The 15994-nt window shown below is 42.7% G+C and overlaps 3 protein-coding genes across 5 annotated transcripts; all 3 read left to right on the top strand.

Annotated features, from left to right (window-relative positions):
* Positions 1-243: 243 nt before the first annotated feature.
* clk2b (CDC-like kinase 2b) lies at positions 244-6064 on the top strand. 3 transcript variants are annotated; one of them, XM_063878910.1, is made up of 11 exons: positions 244-1297; positions 1955-2045; positions 2123-2189; positions 2264-2380; positions 2455-2621; positions 2993-3087; positions 3926-4055; positions 4146-4228; positions 4306-4385; positions 4469-4559; positions 4988-6064. In XM_063878910.1, exons 1-11 carry the CDS (start codon positions 1232-1234, stop codon positions 5168-5170), a joined length of 1170 nt encoding a protein of 389 aa, XP_063734980.1. In that variant the 5' UTR covers positions 244-1231; the 3' UTR covers positions 5171-6064. The 3 variants fall into 3 exon arrangements, with proteins under 3 accessions (XP_063734980.1, XP_063734981.1, XP_063734982.1); XM_063878911.1 differs by having other exon boundaries at positions 247-1297; positions 1955-2143; XM_063878912.1 differs by lacking the exon at positions 244-1297 and having other exon boundaries at positions 2004-2045; positions 2123-2143.
* Positions 6065-7427: 1363 nt separating this feature from the next.
* Positions 7428-10185, top strand: LOC134861598 (complexin-3-like). The gene is made up of 4 exons (XM_063878914.1): positions 7428-7802; positions 8032-8426; positions 8686-8773; positions 9253-10185. Exons 2-4 carry the CDS (start codon positions 8191-8193, stop codon positions 9466-9468), a joined length of 540 nt encoding a protein of 179 aa, XP_063734984.1. The 5' UTR covers positions 7428-7802; positions 8032-8190; the 3' UTR covers positions 9469-10185.
* A 172-nt stretch (positions 10186-10357) lies between these two features.
* On the top strand, positions 10358-15977 carry LOC134861593 (cytochrome P450 11B, mitochondrial). Its single transcript, XM_063878906.1, has 9 exons — positions 10358-10772; positions 10922-11077; positions 11628-11842; positions 12959-13162; positions 13706-13887; positions 13970-14136; positions 14558-14636; positions 14720-14935; positions 15576-15977. Exons 1-9 carry the CDS (start codon positions 10441-10443, stop codon positions 15684-15686), a joined length of 1662 nt encoding a protein of 553 aa, XP_063734976.1. The 5' UTR covers positions 10358-10440; the 3' UTR covers positions 15687-15977.
* Positions 15978-15994: the final 17 nt, after the last annotated feature.

The raw sequence follows: 15994 nt of genomic DNA, 5'->3' as shown, positions 1-15994 counted from the left end.
GGTTCATGGAGATAAACAATATGTTTGATTTATAATAGAAATATATTTGTACCAATGTTATCTTGATCTGTTTGTGTTGGACTTTAGTTTTATTTACAGCCGACTGGTTTGTGTTTTCTGCAGAGTCTTTGTCAGCCAAGATGGTCCGTGCGGAGCAGGACGAGCCTTATGGTGACATATTGATATTCCCTAGCGCAAACTACGAGGAGGCGCACCAAACTTTGTGATGTGTTCACGATCACTTAAAGATCATTTTTCACGTTACTGTTTTTATCAGAGATTTTATTTATTCATTTATAACAAATGTTCTCAATATTTATGGGAGTCAAAGGTTTTGTTACTGATCACTTCATGAGAATAGTTTTTTACTGAAACTTGGTAAAATGGATGAAATAATTCAGGTTTTTAAAACACTTTTTACCTGCTGTTTCTTGTAATGAAATTTCCAAATGCAAAACATTGGTCCACTTTGTTTCTGTGACCAACAAGTTGTATCAAGTTGAGGAGATTTCAGACGAGTATTTTAACGTTTTGTATGGTTCTATTTCTTCCTCATGTTGTTGTGACCCTTTAAACATGAAATACAAAATAAAAACTTTACAAGAGCTCTGCCAGTTATTTGGGTAGAGAGAGCACACACTGTTTATTCAAAGGTATGTGTTTTATGTAGAGCAGGACAGGTGTGGGAAAACATATTGCGGGGGTTAAGGAGGTGCAAGGAGGAGAGTGAGTAAAGTGGAGTGAAATGGGATCTCTCCTCCCCCCTAACCACATCTTGATTCTCCTCTGAAGACTTTCTCAGCGTGTTGTGACCAAAGTTTATTATTAGCATCTGTCTGCGCTCTCTCTTTCTCGCCCTCTCTGTCTGTCCTCCTCCTGTCTCATTTCTGTCTTTCTGTTTTTCTCTTGCGCTTCAGCTTTCTTGTTCACTTGTGTTTGATTTTTCTTTATTTGAATCTTAAGCGACTCTTCTGTCGGTTTCGTGGCCAAATGCGTCTCACTTTGCATCTGGTTTCTGCTGACAACTTTGGGAGCTATATTTTACTTTGTCTCTAAGTTTTACTGTGCCAGTTCTGCTTTATAATTGTACCGTCCTGTCCTTTGTGCCTTTTCTCTCCTGATCTAGTTTTTGTGCTTTTGCTTCACCTGCTTCTCCCTTTTTCTTTACAACCTCCCTCCATCCTTCCACTCAAGCTCTTTTCATCTCAGAGGAGCTCTGCCCTTCTGCATCATGGGAAAGACAGAGCTGTGCTCTCTCTATAAGGGATTTCTGGACTGTATATGCCTCTGCCTCTCTGTGAGTATCTCCATTTTCTGTGCATGAGTTTGCTTAGTTCTTGCTTTAACTTCTTTCCACACACACTTATGTCACCTCTGCATCATCATGGTTGACTTTGAAAATCCTGTCTTTAAGCTCCACAAATCCTGTGCAGACTGTGTGTTTACATGTGTCACTTGCTCTCTATTTCGTGGCCCGTGTCCTGCATAAGTGTCTCCTCAGCACATGCTGGGCTTCTGATATTAATAACAGCCTCAGAATGCCGATGGAAATAGAGACTCAGCTCCTCCAAAGAGGCCAGAAGCCATTTGACTTTTTTTATTAACCTCCTTTAGAACAAGCTCAGGTCATCAGGCTCAATCTTAATGTAGTAGCCGAAAATCTGAAGGATTTAAAATGTTTTCATGTCTGAATTTAGAGCTGTTTTTAGGACTTACATCACATTAAGCTTCTTTCAGTGCAAATATGTTTCACTGCTTGCACGTTTGTCTTTGTGTAGGTTTAAATGTATCACTGATGACAGAGTGTTAAACCTTTTGATGAACTTTGGCCTTCAGGGTCAAATGCGACTCACTTGTTTCAGTCTGTAGTTGGACGGTGTAGAAAGGCAATGACGCAGATTGATCACTGCCCAGATTTGTGCTCCACTCATCATGAATTTGACTTTGTTTCCAGCGGAGAAGCAGCGAGTCTGATTGCGACAATGAGAGGGACACTGAGAACGGCCACCTGATCTACAGAAGCGGAGACGTCCTGGAAGACAGATGTAGGTATCAGTTTGGAAGTGTTGGCAGCCGTGGTAAAATTGCTCCAGCTTTAATTTCGCCTCAATCCGTCCCACAGATGAGATAGTCAACACTTTAGGTGAGGGGACCTTTGGGAAGGTGGTGCAATGTACTGACCACAGCAGGTAATCTGCGTCATTTAATAAAGAAGGCTTGACAGATCTGCAACATGTGTTTATTGATTTGTTTTGACACACAGAGGAGGGAGTCAAATTGCTCTGAAGATCATTAAAAACCTGGATAAATACAGAGAAGCAGCCAAACTGGAAATCAATGTCCTTGAGAAGATCAGCGAGAGAGATCCAGAAAACAAACAGTGAGTAGTTTGTCATTTGGACCCTGTTTCTTTTTTATACATCTATGTTATCTCTGTTTGTCTTTCCCCGTCAGTCACTGTGTGCGGATGCTGGACTGGTTTGACTGCTACGGCCATGTGTGCATCTCTTTTGAGCTGCTGTCTCTCAGCACCTTTGACTTCTTGAAGGCAAACAACTTCCTGCCTTATCCCATTAACCAGATCCGACACATGGCCCACCAGATCTGCCACGCTGTCAGCTGTGAGTGCAGCACGCATCACACCCACCGCACCGCTTTGCTTTTTCTCCTTACTTCTAAATCAATGTCACTGATCAAAGTAAGCGGATTATTAACAGCTGACAGACTGATGCAGCAGCAGCAGCCAGGCAGGTAGATATTTGTACAGGGTGACGTTTACCTGAAGATGATAGAAGTGTTTTTGATGACAAACAGAGAGACAAACACATCCAGGGGTGGATGTCTGATAGAATTTCTCACCATCTTTGTCACTGACATTTATTATCCCCTACAAATCCATCACGACTGTTTCAGCAACAGAAAACTCAGACAGACGGGGGTGTTGGCTCGTCAGATGAATTTAATCGTCTTCGCCTCTGTCTTTCTACTGCAGTTCTCCATGACAACAAGCTGACTCACACCGACCTGAAGCCAGAGAACATCCTCTTTGTGATCTCTGACTACACCTTCATATACAACGCAGAGAAGGTAAACAACTGCAGGCATGCAGGCTGGCACCTTCAGGGGTTAGAGAAAATATGGATGTTGAATAAACAGGGATTAATGCAGGCAAAGCAACTTGGGAGATGTGCTTTGGTGTTGCACATTTTGATGTCATTGTGGCACAGCAGATCCTGTGTTGATCCACGTTGTGTTTGTAAACTACGAGGGACAATATGTGGCAGGAGATTCGTTTTTTTTAGAAACCCCCAGTTTGGTAATTGGTGAGATCGCTGCAATATAGCTAGAAAGAAGTCTGATTGGGCAGGAAACACATAGCAACATCACCACGTAACACTCCCGCTTCTTTTGGCTAGCGCTCCTACACATTGTACGTGATAGGCTAAAGGGCGGGACTACGTAGCCGGCCAGCTATCCAATCAGAGCGGACTGGGCTCTGGTTTCAGACAGAGGGTGAATAGAGGTGATGCAGAGCAGTATGAGACTATGACTTTTTGTTGTCACAGTAGAGGCACAGAATACAGATATGAGGCTAAAAATAGGCATATATGTCCCTTTTAAGGTTTAGGTACAAAACCTCTGGTTAGCCAAGCAAGAAAAGTTACACATTTTGGGAAATATTCGTAGGGGCTTTTCACTTTCCTGGTGAGAGTGAGATAAGAGAATGATTAAACTCTCATGTTTTATCTCAGGACAGCTTCCCACATACGTACTGTATATAGGCTGGAAGTACGGGCTGTTCACATGCTCAAGTTTAGCAGCTGGATTGTTTAGTTTGTATTTGTAAGGCGAAACTCTGTTTTAAGTTAGAGGTCCTTCAGATCTGGCTTAACTGTTGGCTTGTTTCCTTTCTGTCTTTTTCCAGAAGTGTAATGAGCGGAGAATAAAAGACACCACAGTGCGGCTTGTCGATTTTGGCAGCGCCACCTTCGACCACGAGCACCACTCCACCGTCATCTCTACACGTCACTACCGAGCTCCAGAGGTCATTCTGGGTGAGAGATGTGGATATTAATCAGGGAGTACCCTGGAGGGGTGAGCGATGATCTTATCTTTAAAGGCTTTGTCCCTCTTTTCTCCCACAGAGTTGGGTTGGAGTCACCCATGTGATGTGTGGAGTATCGGCTGCATCCTGTTTGAATATTACGCAGGCTTCACACTGTACCAGGTCACATGAATGATTATATTAGTAAAATGAAAGTTGTTAATTTGGTATCTTATTGACATGACTATCTTCACTTTTAGACTCATGACAACAAGGAGCATCTTGCTATGATGGAGAGCATACAGGGACCACTTCCTCAGAGTATGATACAGAAAACTAGGTAACACACTCCTCTTCACTGCTACACAAAACACACATGCAAACAAAGTTCACTTAATTTCAAACACATTTTTTACTTCACAGAAAGCAGAAGTATTTTCACCGTGGGCGTCTCGACTGGAATGAGTGCTCCAAGGCTGGACGCTATGTGAAAGCCAAGTGCAAACCATTAAGGGTGAGCGCAGGGGCAGACTTTCAAACAAGCAAAAACTTTCATTCCTTTCTATATCGCATTTAATTCCCCACTGAAGCACAACCTTTGGCACAACTTGTGAGCTACCCCAGACCATGCTGCAACAGACGTCATATGGATTGTGTAGGGATTAAAGGAATCAGACACACACAATTAAAAAGAGACAAAATGATGATACATGTGAAATTATTCATAAGTAGGAATACAAATTTAAATTCTTATCACTGTGAATTAATAATCCATGTATATTATAAACCATAGAAAAGGAAGAGTGAAATAAACTAATAATTGAAAACAGAAATAACTTCACATGTGGGTTATAAACAATAAATATGTTTGAGTTCTTTTAGTTTACAAATGCAAAGTACATTAACACCCTTACGACTTGTTTCTCTCTTTGCGTTTTCCAGAAGTACTTATCCTCACACGGGACAGAACACCACCAGCTTTTCTACCTCTTGGAAAGGATGATGGAGTACGAGCCCTCGACACGCATCTCTCTGTCCTCCGCCCTGTCTCACCCCTTCTTCCTGCCTCTCCTTCATCCAGGAAGGAGTCACTTCTGGAGGAACAGCTGTGAGATGAGCAGATGACCCTGAACAGACACTAGACCCTGAGGACCATACCAGTGTGCATGCAGGTTTTTGTTTTTCAACCATCAATCATGTTGACTTTATATTTCATTTGAATCAGCACACGTTGGTAGTGGTAGTAAGTATAAAGTCTTACTTAAATGTAGCCATTTATTTAAACCATTCAGGTAAATAAACGTTAGTAATTACAGCCCGACTCTTCTGCAAACTTAACAGGGGTTCTCTCGTTCTCTTCATGTGCAATAAGTCTTTACTCGCTGCTACCAACATAAGCACTCAGAATTAGCAGATGATGCTCGATGCAGTTGCAAAAATACAAACAGGAGTATGACCTCAAATGCTATTTTCATTTAAAAAAATCCTGTTCCATTTAGCCTGTCTTTTTGGTCTCTACCCAGTCCGAAGGGAAATATAGGACTCCGTAGTTAGTAAATTATCCATTAGTTCATATTTGTCTGCCGTTTAGGCGCAGTTAGCTACTGTAAAAGCGTCGCTAATGGAAGCAGTCAAAGAAATACCACAGGTTAAACATTGAGAAACGCAAGGGGTTTTGCAACCCAAAAAATGCTAACCAGTTTTTAATACTGGCTAAATGGTTTTAGATTTTCTTAAAGAAGTGATTTATTTATTTGTGTCAATGTTATATTGTTGCGTTTAATGCAGTTCAGTGCAAATTCATCATTCATTGCGACAAAAACATGTGAATTGCATAACTTGATTTTTAGTGAAAAATGTAAACAGTCTGCTGATATATTTTTGTATGAAACAGAATTGAACACAGGAAGCAGGTTCACACACATTATACATGATACAACAACGTAAGAAATTATAAGTATATTTTTAGTTTGTCAAATTCTGACGATTCTCTTTTGTAATAAAATGTGTATCAAATGACTTGTTGAGTAGTTTAATACATTTGTCACACACACACACACACACACACACACACACACACACACACACACACACACACACACACACACACACACACACACACACACAGGCATATTGATTGAGTGCGGCTCAGCAGAGAGCAGGGTCACAAGGCTGAGTGTGTGTGCTTGCCAGTTTTCCTCTCCAACCTTGGCAGAGATGAGAGACTTTTGTCAGTCGATGTGGGTTTGACTGAAAGAGCCTTTATTTCTGAAGTGTGTGTGTGTGTATGGCTGTGTGTGTGTGTGTGTGTGTGTGTGTGTGTGTGTGTGTGTGTGTGTGTGTGTGTGTGTGTGTGTGTGTGTGTGTGTGTGTGTGTGTGTGTGTGTGTGTGTGTGTGTGTGTGTGTGTGTGTGTGTGTGTGTGTGTGTGTGTGTGTGTGTGTGTGTGTGTGTGTGTGTGTGTGGCTGTGTGTGTGGCTGTGTGTGTGGCTGTGTCAGCATGAGTAAGTTAATAATGTACAGCAATTAGGTATGATTTCTGTTCATGATTTGTCAGAAATACAACTTGGCACAATATTCAATATTTCAGACGTAGGTTGTTAATGTGCTCGACCTCGGTTTAACCCACCTGTGGACAAATACTGCTGACACAGGGCGGCTGCTCGAGTGAACTGATCCCAGATCTGTCGCTGAACATTAGCTGGAGGAGGCGTGGCTTTCTCTCTGTGATCTTGTTAAAGCATTAAAGTGTCCTCCTCTCACCTTCAGAAACGTAAGTGATGTGAGCAGCAAAGGGGGAGAGGGTAAGAGGTAAACAAGGGATTTAGGAACTGGAAGTGGGTTGGAAGAAAATTGTCATGTGTGTGACAAATAAGGCAGCGGAGTAGGTCATATAGGACCAATTTCACCAAGGGATGAAAGAGAGCAAAAAGCCTCAGCACATTGTTTGGTGGATATTTTAGAGAGTCTGACCTCAACCTGTCCCTCCTCCATTGTTTGGGTAGTTTTATGGTCCATGGTTTATGTTGTTCTCTCTTATCTATCTGTGACTTATATGCTGCTTCCTCAGGCCAGAATCACTCTGTCCATGTGTTGCTTTGTTTCATTTCCTCTCCCTAAACTTTCATCTTTTCATCTCTGAATATCGACCCAGCTAAATAACGATTACGCTTTTTGAAAAGAACTGAAAATATTTTGAGAAGGATCTGTTGAAGTTAAATAGCTTTCTGGTTGGCTGAGTTTAAAGACCAGTTACTCCTTTGTCCCAAATGTATTGCTATGGTTCTAGAAAACAAAACAAAATATAGATAACGCAGCACCTGGAGAACTCAAATGAGATTCCACAGGACCAACGGTGATGGCAAGCCTGTGAACCCATATGTGTGTCACTCAACATGACATCAGCTCGCGTCTTAATCTTCATCAGAAAGGCGTGAGTCGTCGGTCTCATTACCTGCCAACGCTAACGAGATTCCGCTCGGTAAGTCCTTTAAGAGATAGACTGTTCAGTCGCATGGTGTTGGCGAGTGTAGTAAGTCTGGAAGAGGGAAGCAAAGGCTGAAACCTGGAAAAGAAAACCATAATTTACTTCAGAAAAACAGAAACAACTTCTTGTGGAGAGTTTTTTTGTTCCTACTTGGTATCTGATATTTTACTGAAGCGTCGAACAATTGGCTGGCTGCACTGAAGGCCATCTGGCTGGAGCTTTACCAGGATTTTCTCTGTGAGCCTTTTGCCAAATGTGACCACCTGCATGGGTAAGAGATCTGTAGACTGGACGGACATTTTGATGTTGTTGGTGGATATTTAGTGAGCAATGACCTGAAAATGAATATATGCATTTTGTTCGTTTCTGATGTTTGTCTATTTTTGTCCCCTTGAGGTCACCATACTCCCCTCTCTCTACGAGAGTTACGCCTTTGTTACACTGCCTGTGTGAAGGAGTGTGTTCACTAAGTCTGCATGTCTGGTCCTTGTCGTTGGCAGGTCTCGAACCCAGTTATTGCCGCCACAGGTCGTGAGTTCTTGTGTGTCCTGAGTTCACCCTCAACATGAGTGTAGGAGAAAAGCTTTATATATTCACCCGTCATCTGTAAGAGAAATAGGGTGTGGTCCAGCCCTCCTGTCCTCCGAGCTCTTAGTATCATGGAGTCTGTGAGGAGAGTGAAAAAGTCTCTGAAGACGCCCCTCGGGATGGTGACCAGCTGTGTGTCGGGGGTGAAGGAGAGAAGGTTGTGTGCCAAGCCCAGGATCAGGAGGAGCAGAGGTGGGGGAGGAAGAGAAGGAGACAACAGGTTGAGGAGGAGCCGTCATCTCAAAACGTCCAAAACCAAAGACCCTTCAATCTTTCAATCGTACCATGGGGACCTGGAGAAGGAGAGGCAAGTGGACACCCAACGTAGAAACACTAACATGCCTCTACTTAAGTAAAAACAACAATGCCCAACATTAAAAACAATTTCCGTCTGCTGCTGCCTCCATTAGACTCGTAACAGAGACTCAGGCAGTTTAAATGAATTTAATTATTTGCATATTGAAGAATAATAAACCTGAGTCCCTGCTCCAACAGAGAAAATGATTTGATTAATTCTGTCTGTAAAATGTCAGGTGTGTTTGTGTATTTGTTTACTGTGTTTACAGAAAGCTGCGGGAAACAAGGAACGCTCAGAAGAACGCAGAGAGAGCAGCGATGAGAGCTCAATTCAGGAGGAAATATCAGCTGTCTGAGGTCTGCGTTAGTGTTTGTAATTTATCAAGAAAAAAGTCATTATGTCTGACTTTAGTTGCTTTATTATCAGGACATCTTATTTGGAATATTTCTTTTGGTCTAGCTCATCGTCATCAGTTTTACCGCATGTACTCCTTTTTGAAAAAGCTATTTCTCTGTGGTGGTGTAACAATTCCTACTGTTTTAGTTACAATGTTCAGTTTACAAGAATCTTGTAATAATTTCAAGTTTAAAAAGTAAACTAAGAATGTTTTAAAACAGATTTCAACTCAATAAACCCAATAGTAATAATCCTGACTCATGTACAGTTGTGTAGCCTTTAGCTGTGAACATTTGTCCTTCTTTTCTTTGGATGTTGGTGTAGCATGGTTGTGAGTAATGTAATAAAGAGTCAATTGAGGTCATAATGTCCTTTTTTTCCCGTCATGTTCAGACTTTTAACCCTTTTTCTTCTTCTTTGGTTTTTTCATCCGAATTAGAGCTGCAAGGACACAAACCATCTGAGGTCTGTTGGAGGGAAAGTGTCGCTCCCCCATGAGCTGTCGAAGATCATTCATCCTGAAAACAAAGCCAAGGACGACGGCTTTAACCTGCTGAGCGCCTTCCAAGGTCTCAGTTTCGGCCCGGCCGCGCTCACAGAGAGGAGACACAGCAAGACGTCCACTCCGACAGCAACAACTTGTATTGTCATGTGATCAATATGTGATCACAGGGACTATCAACACACCGCCTGCTCGATGTGTGTGAGTGCAAAGAACCAAGAGGAAACCCTCATACACACAAACTGATTCAACAGCTATGCATATAAACTCCATCATTCTGTTAAACCTAAAAATGTCATTCAGACGCTTTTTTTTACTTCCTTATTGTCTTTTTTCAGCAAATACAATATGCCTGATCATTTAATATCTTATGATATGATCTTAATATGAATAGAAGTGGGTTGAGAACAAGATCAGTCTGATAAACAAACCCATCAGTAAAACAAAAAAGTAATACCCTTCTTTTAAGTAATATTTCTAACAAAGCTTTCACAGTTCCTTTGAAAGCTTTGATCTCAATTCCACCTTTTAGATACCTTTTTCGTAATAAAAATGAATAGTTTAGGATTTTAAGTATTTGTGTTTTATTGATAGGCTATAGATCCAAGTGAGTGATCTGTTCACAAGTAAGGGACCTCAGGGCAACATGTTCACTTTGTATTCACATTTTATCATGACATTTATTTGACTTCTTTTCTTCTTCATGATTAGCTGAGGTTTTTTTTAACAGTCTCTCTGCTAATTGTTGACCTAAATCACATGTATATACATTTGATTTATAACAAGTACGAAGCTATTCAGTTCTTAATCAGTTTAGTCCTTAATTTTCTGCTTTATTAGCTGTGATAAAAAACTTGTAATAAAGACATTTCTGACCAGCTGAACTCACTATTTTATGGTGTGCGTGTGCATGTTTGTGTGCGTGTGTTCTGGATCACTCTGACATTTGGGCTTTGTTTTGATTCTCTTGAACTCTGATCTTTGCATACATAAATTATCGTCTGCTATCAGGGCGACCGAGCACATTCAAGGATATGAGGTTGAGGTAGAAGGCGGGAAATAATTGAAGACAACAAGCGATGTAACAACTCTGAATGAGACCGACGGACACATCTCGTTTGGACCATGAGGAGCATGTACATCCGAGTGACTGTGTGTGTCAGAGCACAGCAAACCTGCGGGTCCAGAAATCTGCTCTGTGGCGTCGCACCTCAGAGAGCTTTTAGCATGGCGGCGGCGGGGACAGTGGCACATGGGAAGTTGGAAGGCAGAAAAGCAGCAGAGAGTACAGGAGTTAGAAAGAAGGGTGTGGATGGACGGGTGAGGAGCTTTGAGGAGATCCCTCACACAGGCAGAAGGGGCTGGGTCAACTTGGTGAAGTTCTGGAGAGAAGATCGTTTCCGGCATCTTCACTTGCACATGGAGAGGACCTTCAAAGCCCTCGGCCCGATCTACAGGTAGCAGGAAGACAGGATGGCCTCGCCTTAAGCGTGTCATTGACCCTTGAAAATGAAGAGTTGTTTTGTAATATATTCAATTGAAAGTAATACATATAAGTTAACACCATAGCTTTTCTGTTTGTGTGTGTGGTTGTGTTTCTGTTTAGGGAACATGTGGGCACCCAGAGCAGTGTGAACATCATTTTGCCTCCAGACATCGCTGAGCTGTTTCGCTCAGAGGGCATACACCCCCGACGCATGACCCTTCAGGCCTGGGCAACACACAGAGAGACACGGCAGCTCAGCAAGGGAGTCTTCCTCAAGTCAGTTCCACACCTGTGTTCAACTTAAGTTGTAGTAATACACTGTGTGTCTGTTTAACTCACTTTGTGGGGACTCACCAATGGTGAGTCACCATCCATTTGGGGACATCATAGTCATTGATATGCAAGAAGTTTTTGTTGTGTGTGTGTGCATGCATGAAATTCCTTGTGCCATCATCAACTTCCTTATTTTTTGGTGGTGCCTTAATCATTTCGGGAAGTATTCCACTATACTCTTGTTGCTGTAGCTTTTAAAGCTCCTACACAAAGAATATCGACATGTATGTAACATCTTTGCAATTATTTGGATGGCTCAAGGTTTGCATTTGTAGAAAAATGTTTCAATTTCAGAAGAAATTATTGCGAATCAAGGGGAAACAGAAATTGATAGGGAAACAGAAACTGTACTTAAGAGGTATTTGGGTAACTGAACAGCACATCTGCTGAGAAAGTTATACTAGTTTTCCAAACCAGTTGTTGTGCTTCACAATGACTTAGCTAAAGTGAATCAGCTTAGCTTATATGCTCCCTTCGACTCTTCTCTTCACAGGAACGGTGAGGAGTGGCGAGCAGATCGTCTAATACTCAACAGGGAGGTGATGATGAGTGCACCAGTAAAGCATTTTCTGCCACTGCTTGATGAGGTTGCAAGGGATTTTAGTCGAATGCTGCAGGCGAGAGTGGAGAAGGAGGGCAGAGGCGAGGATGGGAAACGAAGTCTGACCGTGGATCCAAGTCCTGACCTCTTCCGATTTGCACTAGAAGGTCAGTGATTTGTGACCTGTGGTTTCTTAGTTTGATTGCACAGTATAAGTTTACATGGGTACCCAAAATGCTGACTCATTCTATTCTGGTGAGTATAATACATATTTGTCATGACATTGAAATCCTGTGGGAGGGGATTGTTGGATAAATGTCATCTCCCCATTTAGACTGGCTTTCATCCACCGTATTTATTAGCTAAGTTGAATCACAAATGCTGACGTAGGCTGCGACATCTTATCATGTCAGAGGAATAATAAATTACCCTTCCAAAAATCTGCTATTCCTTGCTAATGTCTCATTGCTTCTGTTTTTAGTTTTATTCTAAATTATTCTCTGCTCTCATGAGAACCAAATCTTATTTTAACCCGAGGCATATCTGTCGCTAACATATTATAGATGTAGGAGGTCAAGGAGAACAGGCACCTTTAAAAATAGAAACACTAACAAAGACGATCAAAGCTCCCGCATTCTGCTCCTTTCATGAGCCTATCTGCAACATGCCACATTCACGTGTGTGTGTGTGTGTGTGTGTGTGTGTGTGTGTGTGTGTGTGTGTGTGTGTGTGTGTGTGTGTGTGTGTGTGTGTGTGTGTGTGTGTGTGTGTGTGTGTGTGTGTGTGTGTGTGTGTGTGTGTGTGTGTGTGTGTGTGTGTGTGTGTGTGTGAGAGAGAGAGAGAGCGTGAAGGAGGGAGAGTTAATGACTTTGAGTCATGCTAGTCTGCTACTAATGGACCACAGCACACGGAGAAAGGTGCTAAGCCAGGATAGGAATAGAGCTGCAAGAAACTCTATTCCAGTCAGGGATGGGAAGTTAATATAATACAAGCATGTGTCAAAGCTGATGGATCGAGGAGAGGCAGTTCCTCTGAGAAAACGTATGCGCTCTCTGTGGAACTGGATTTGACTATACTTTAACCCATAGGGCCAGCTAATGCTTCAAAGGTTCAATTTTAAAAAAAGGAAAATAAGTCAGTTGGTTTCATAGCATATTCGAGATTGTTATTTTTACTAGTTAAAGAAAAAATTCAACTGTGTTTTCAACCTTTTTGAGCCTTAGCTTGTTTGCATACCTTGAAACACATATCTCTTTTCCCCACCTTCCCTCCTCCCTCTGTAGCCAGTTGCCATGTGCTCTATGGAGAGCGTATTGGCCTCTTCTCCTCATCTCCCTCCCTGGAGTCCCAGAAGTTCATCTGGGCTGTGGAGCGAATGCTGGCAACAACCCCTCCTCTCCTCTACCTGCCCCCTCGTCTGCTGCTTCGCATCGGCGCTCCCCTGTGGACTCAGCACGCCAATGCATGGGACCACATCTTTAGCCATGGTATCTACTTTCTCTGTAGTCACACATGCAGTCTACCCCTGAAATGTTCAGGAACAATGGATGCATTGGGTCATTTGTGAATGGGAGCAGGAATTGATATTCAGGGAATTCGGTATCACTAGTTTACCACTTAGTTACATTACAGGGGAAATGGCGGTACAGTCCATTTTAAGGTCAGCATGTAAAGGTTTATTTCTAACTAAAATAACGTTCATGTACGTCCAAACCTGCCTTTCCTTATTTGTCTTCTGCTTGGTTTATTGGGGTTGCCATCCATAAGTGTGGCATTCAAGCCTGCTAGACTGCGTTTTGCCCAATCTGTTTCAGCAATGCCATGGCATGTGTTAAGCAGACGGAAATGGTCCTGAATGTCTGCATGTGGGAAAAGTGAATATCATAAGTGATGCCTGAAAGAGTATCCCAGTAATTAGGCAGGAACTGAATGTGAAGGATGCTTGACTTGATTCAATCTGTTTCAGTATCCTACCTCATTACTGCCATCTTTTCGGACTTTTGTGTCATCTTTTACTCATCTTATTCCAGCGGAGGCGAGGATCCAGAAGGGGTACCAGCGAATGTCTTCCTCACAGGCTCGGGGGTCCGGGGCCGGAGCAGCTGGAGTTCGGTACACCGGGGTTCTGGGTCAACTCATGGAGAAAGGACAGCTTTCTTTGGACCTCATCAAAGCCAACATCACTGAGCTGATGGCTGGAGGGGTGGACACGGTGTGTGCTTGTCTTTCGTTGTTTTTGTTTGTTTACCTGTCACTGACTGACTCCTTGTCACCTGTCATCCCCCTCTCTGCAGACAGCAGTGCCCCTGCAGTTTGCTCTGTTTGAGCTGGGCCGTAACCCGGAGGTGCAGGAGAGGGTGAGGCAGCAGGTGAGGGCGTCATGTGCTCAGGCTGGTGGTGACCCTCAGAAAGCCCTGCAGGGGGCGCCTCTACTGAAGGGCACAATCAAGGAGATTCTCAGGTACAGCAAGACATTTGCTCATGGCCTGATTAAAGTAGGCCACCTAGATACACACACTTCCCACCTCTGCAGTGTGTATGTACTCGGTTGCCTGCAGGTTCCTATAGAATACAGAGCATGTTGCTTCAAAACCAACCTTTGATCAAAACCAGGACAAGACAAGATGGCAAAGACAACATGCTAAATTACAATATCCAAAATATAAGGCAAAAGTCTCACGTCGCAATAGTGTCAATAATAGGGAGGCAGAAATGCACAATCCTTGTTTTGCTGAAAGCATTTTTTTTGCTCGTATGTGATGTATGTGCTGATTAAAGTGATGATGAATATGATATATTGTTTATACATGACTTATATGTACTGTATTTCCAAGTGAATGGTAACACTTTTGTGTGTGTGCTGTGTATGTGTGTTGTGTCAGGTTATATCCGGTGGGAACGACAGTGCAGCGGTATCCGATCAAAGACATTGTTATTCAGAATTACCACATTCCTGCTGGGGTGAGTGATCAGAGTATCACATTGAGTCGATTCATTGCTTCAGCTGACATCAGTGTGTGTGATGCCATCATCTCTCCCCTCAGACTATGGTCCAGGCCTGTCTTTACCCCCTGGGAAGGAGTCCAGACGTGTTTGAGGATCCACTGTGCTTTGACCCCGGGCGGTGGGGCAGCAGCAGAGAGGGTGGCCAGAGAGAAGAGGGGGCAGGGGGGTTTCGCTCCCTGGCGTTTGGCTTTGGGGCGAGGCAGTGTGTCGGAAGGAGGATTGCTGAGAACGAGATGCAGTTCTTACTCATGCATGTGAGTAATAGCAGATGAGAAAAGGAGGATGAAGTCAGAGAGGAAGGATGTGAAGCAAAAAGCATAAAATGGAAATAGTGTCATTTTCCACTAACTTGGAATTCTAATTTAGTTTTCTTTTCATTCTATGAGTATATTCTCTTTTTGTAAGAACCCTTGATTATACTCATGTTAAAAAGGCCCTATTATGTTGTTTGGGTGTTCCCTTTCCCGTGTTCCATGAGTTATATAAGTTTTTGTGCATGTAGATGGTCTGCAAAGGCGATGTATTGGCTTGCTCGAGCACTTTGCACATAATAGGCAAAGAGGCGGGACATCTCTAAGCAGTTGAACAATCACAACAGAGCCGGCCAGCTAACCAATCAGAGCAGACTGGGCTCTGGTTTCAGACAGAGGGTGAAAGAGGTGCTGCAGCAATTTTGGAACATTAAAGCATCTAAATATGTCATAGGAGAGGCGCAAAATAGAAATATGAACCTGAAAAAGAGCATTATGTGTCCTCTTTAAATGTACTTAGTTACTTTCAATAACTGTTGCTAAGTACAGCATGAGTGTAAACCTTCTCAACATGTGCTCTTCAGTGCTCTAACTCAGTATTAACGCCTCCATGACCTCTTCTCTCTCCCCCCTCTCTGTTTAGATCCTGCTGAGCTTTCATCTCAGCGTGTCATCCTCAGAGGACATCAAAACCACATGCACCCTCATCCTCCAGCCTGAGACCCCGCCAAGGATCACTTTCAGCCAACTCTGACACACACACACACACACACACACACACACACACACACACACACACACACACACACACACACACACACACACACACACACACACACACACACGCACACACACACACACACACACGAAAGAGACTAATGCTATCAACATTTTTTCATCACACTTTGTAGCTTAAATTCTCACAACATGACAACCCTTTTCCTGATGATACTCTCGGGACACTGAGTTTTTCTTGCATCCTAAAATACTTAGCCTTCAACTAAAAACATTAATATTGCTGGTAAATAAAGTAGCCTAAAATGTCTTTCTCCTGTTGTCTTT

Source organism: Eleginops maclovinus, chromosome 3, assembly GCF_036324505.1.
Source record: "Eleginops maclovinus isolate JMC-PN-2008 ecotype Puerto Natales chromosome 3, JC_Emac_rtc_rv5, whole genome shotgun sequence".
Taxonomy (NCBI): Eukaryota; Metazoa; Chordata; class Actinopteri; order Perciformes; family Eleginopidae; genus Eleginops; species Eleginops maclovinus.
Note: the sequence above shows the minus strand (reverse complement) of the source record. Positions and strands in the feature narration are given on the sequence as shown.

Bases quoted from the DNA above. Each gene is read 5' to 3' on its own strand.
- LOC134861593 (XM_063878906.1), top strand. From the start codon at position 10,441: ATGAGGAGCATGTACATCCGAGTGACTGTGTGTGTCAGAGCACAGCAA. The intron at 11,843-12,958 runs GTCAGTGATTTG...CTCCCTCTGTAG, and splicing joins CTTCCGATTTGCACTAGAAG to CCAGTTGCCATGTGCTCTAT. The intron at 14,936-15,575 runs GTGAGTAATAGC...CTCTCTGTTTAG, and splicing joins TGCAGTTCTTACTCATGCAT to ATCCTGCTGAGCTTTCATCT.
- clk2b (XM_063878910.1), top strand. From the start codon at position 1,232: ATGGGAAAGACAGAGCTGTGCTCTCTCTATAAGGGATTTCTGGACTGT. The intron at 2,046-2,122 runs GTAGGTATCAGT...TCCGTCCCACAG, and splicing joins AGACGTCCTGGAAGACAGAT to ATGAGATAGTCAACACTTTA. The intron at 3,088-3,925 runs GTAAACAACTGC...GTCTTTTTCCAG, and splicing joins TCATATACAACGCAGAGAAG to AAGTGTAATGAGCGGAGAAT.
- LOC134861598 (XM_063878914.1), top strand. From the start codon at position 8,191: ATGGAGTCTGTGAGGAGAGTGAAAAAGTCTCTGAAGACGCCCCTCGGG. The intron at 8,427-8,685 runs GCAAGTGGACAC...CTGTGTTTACAG, and splicing joins GGGGACCTGGAGAAGGAGAG to AAAGCTGCGGGAAACAAGGA. The intron at 8,774-9,252 runs GTCTGCGTTAGT...CATCCGAATTAG, and splicing joins GGAAATATCAGCTGTCTGAG to AGCTGCAAGGACACAAACCA.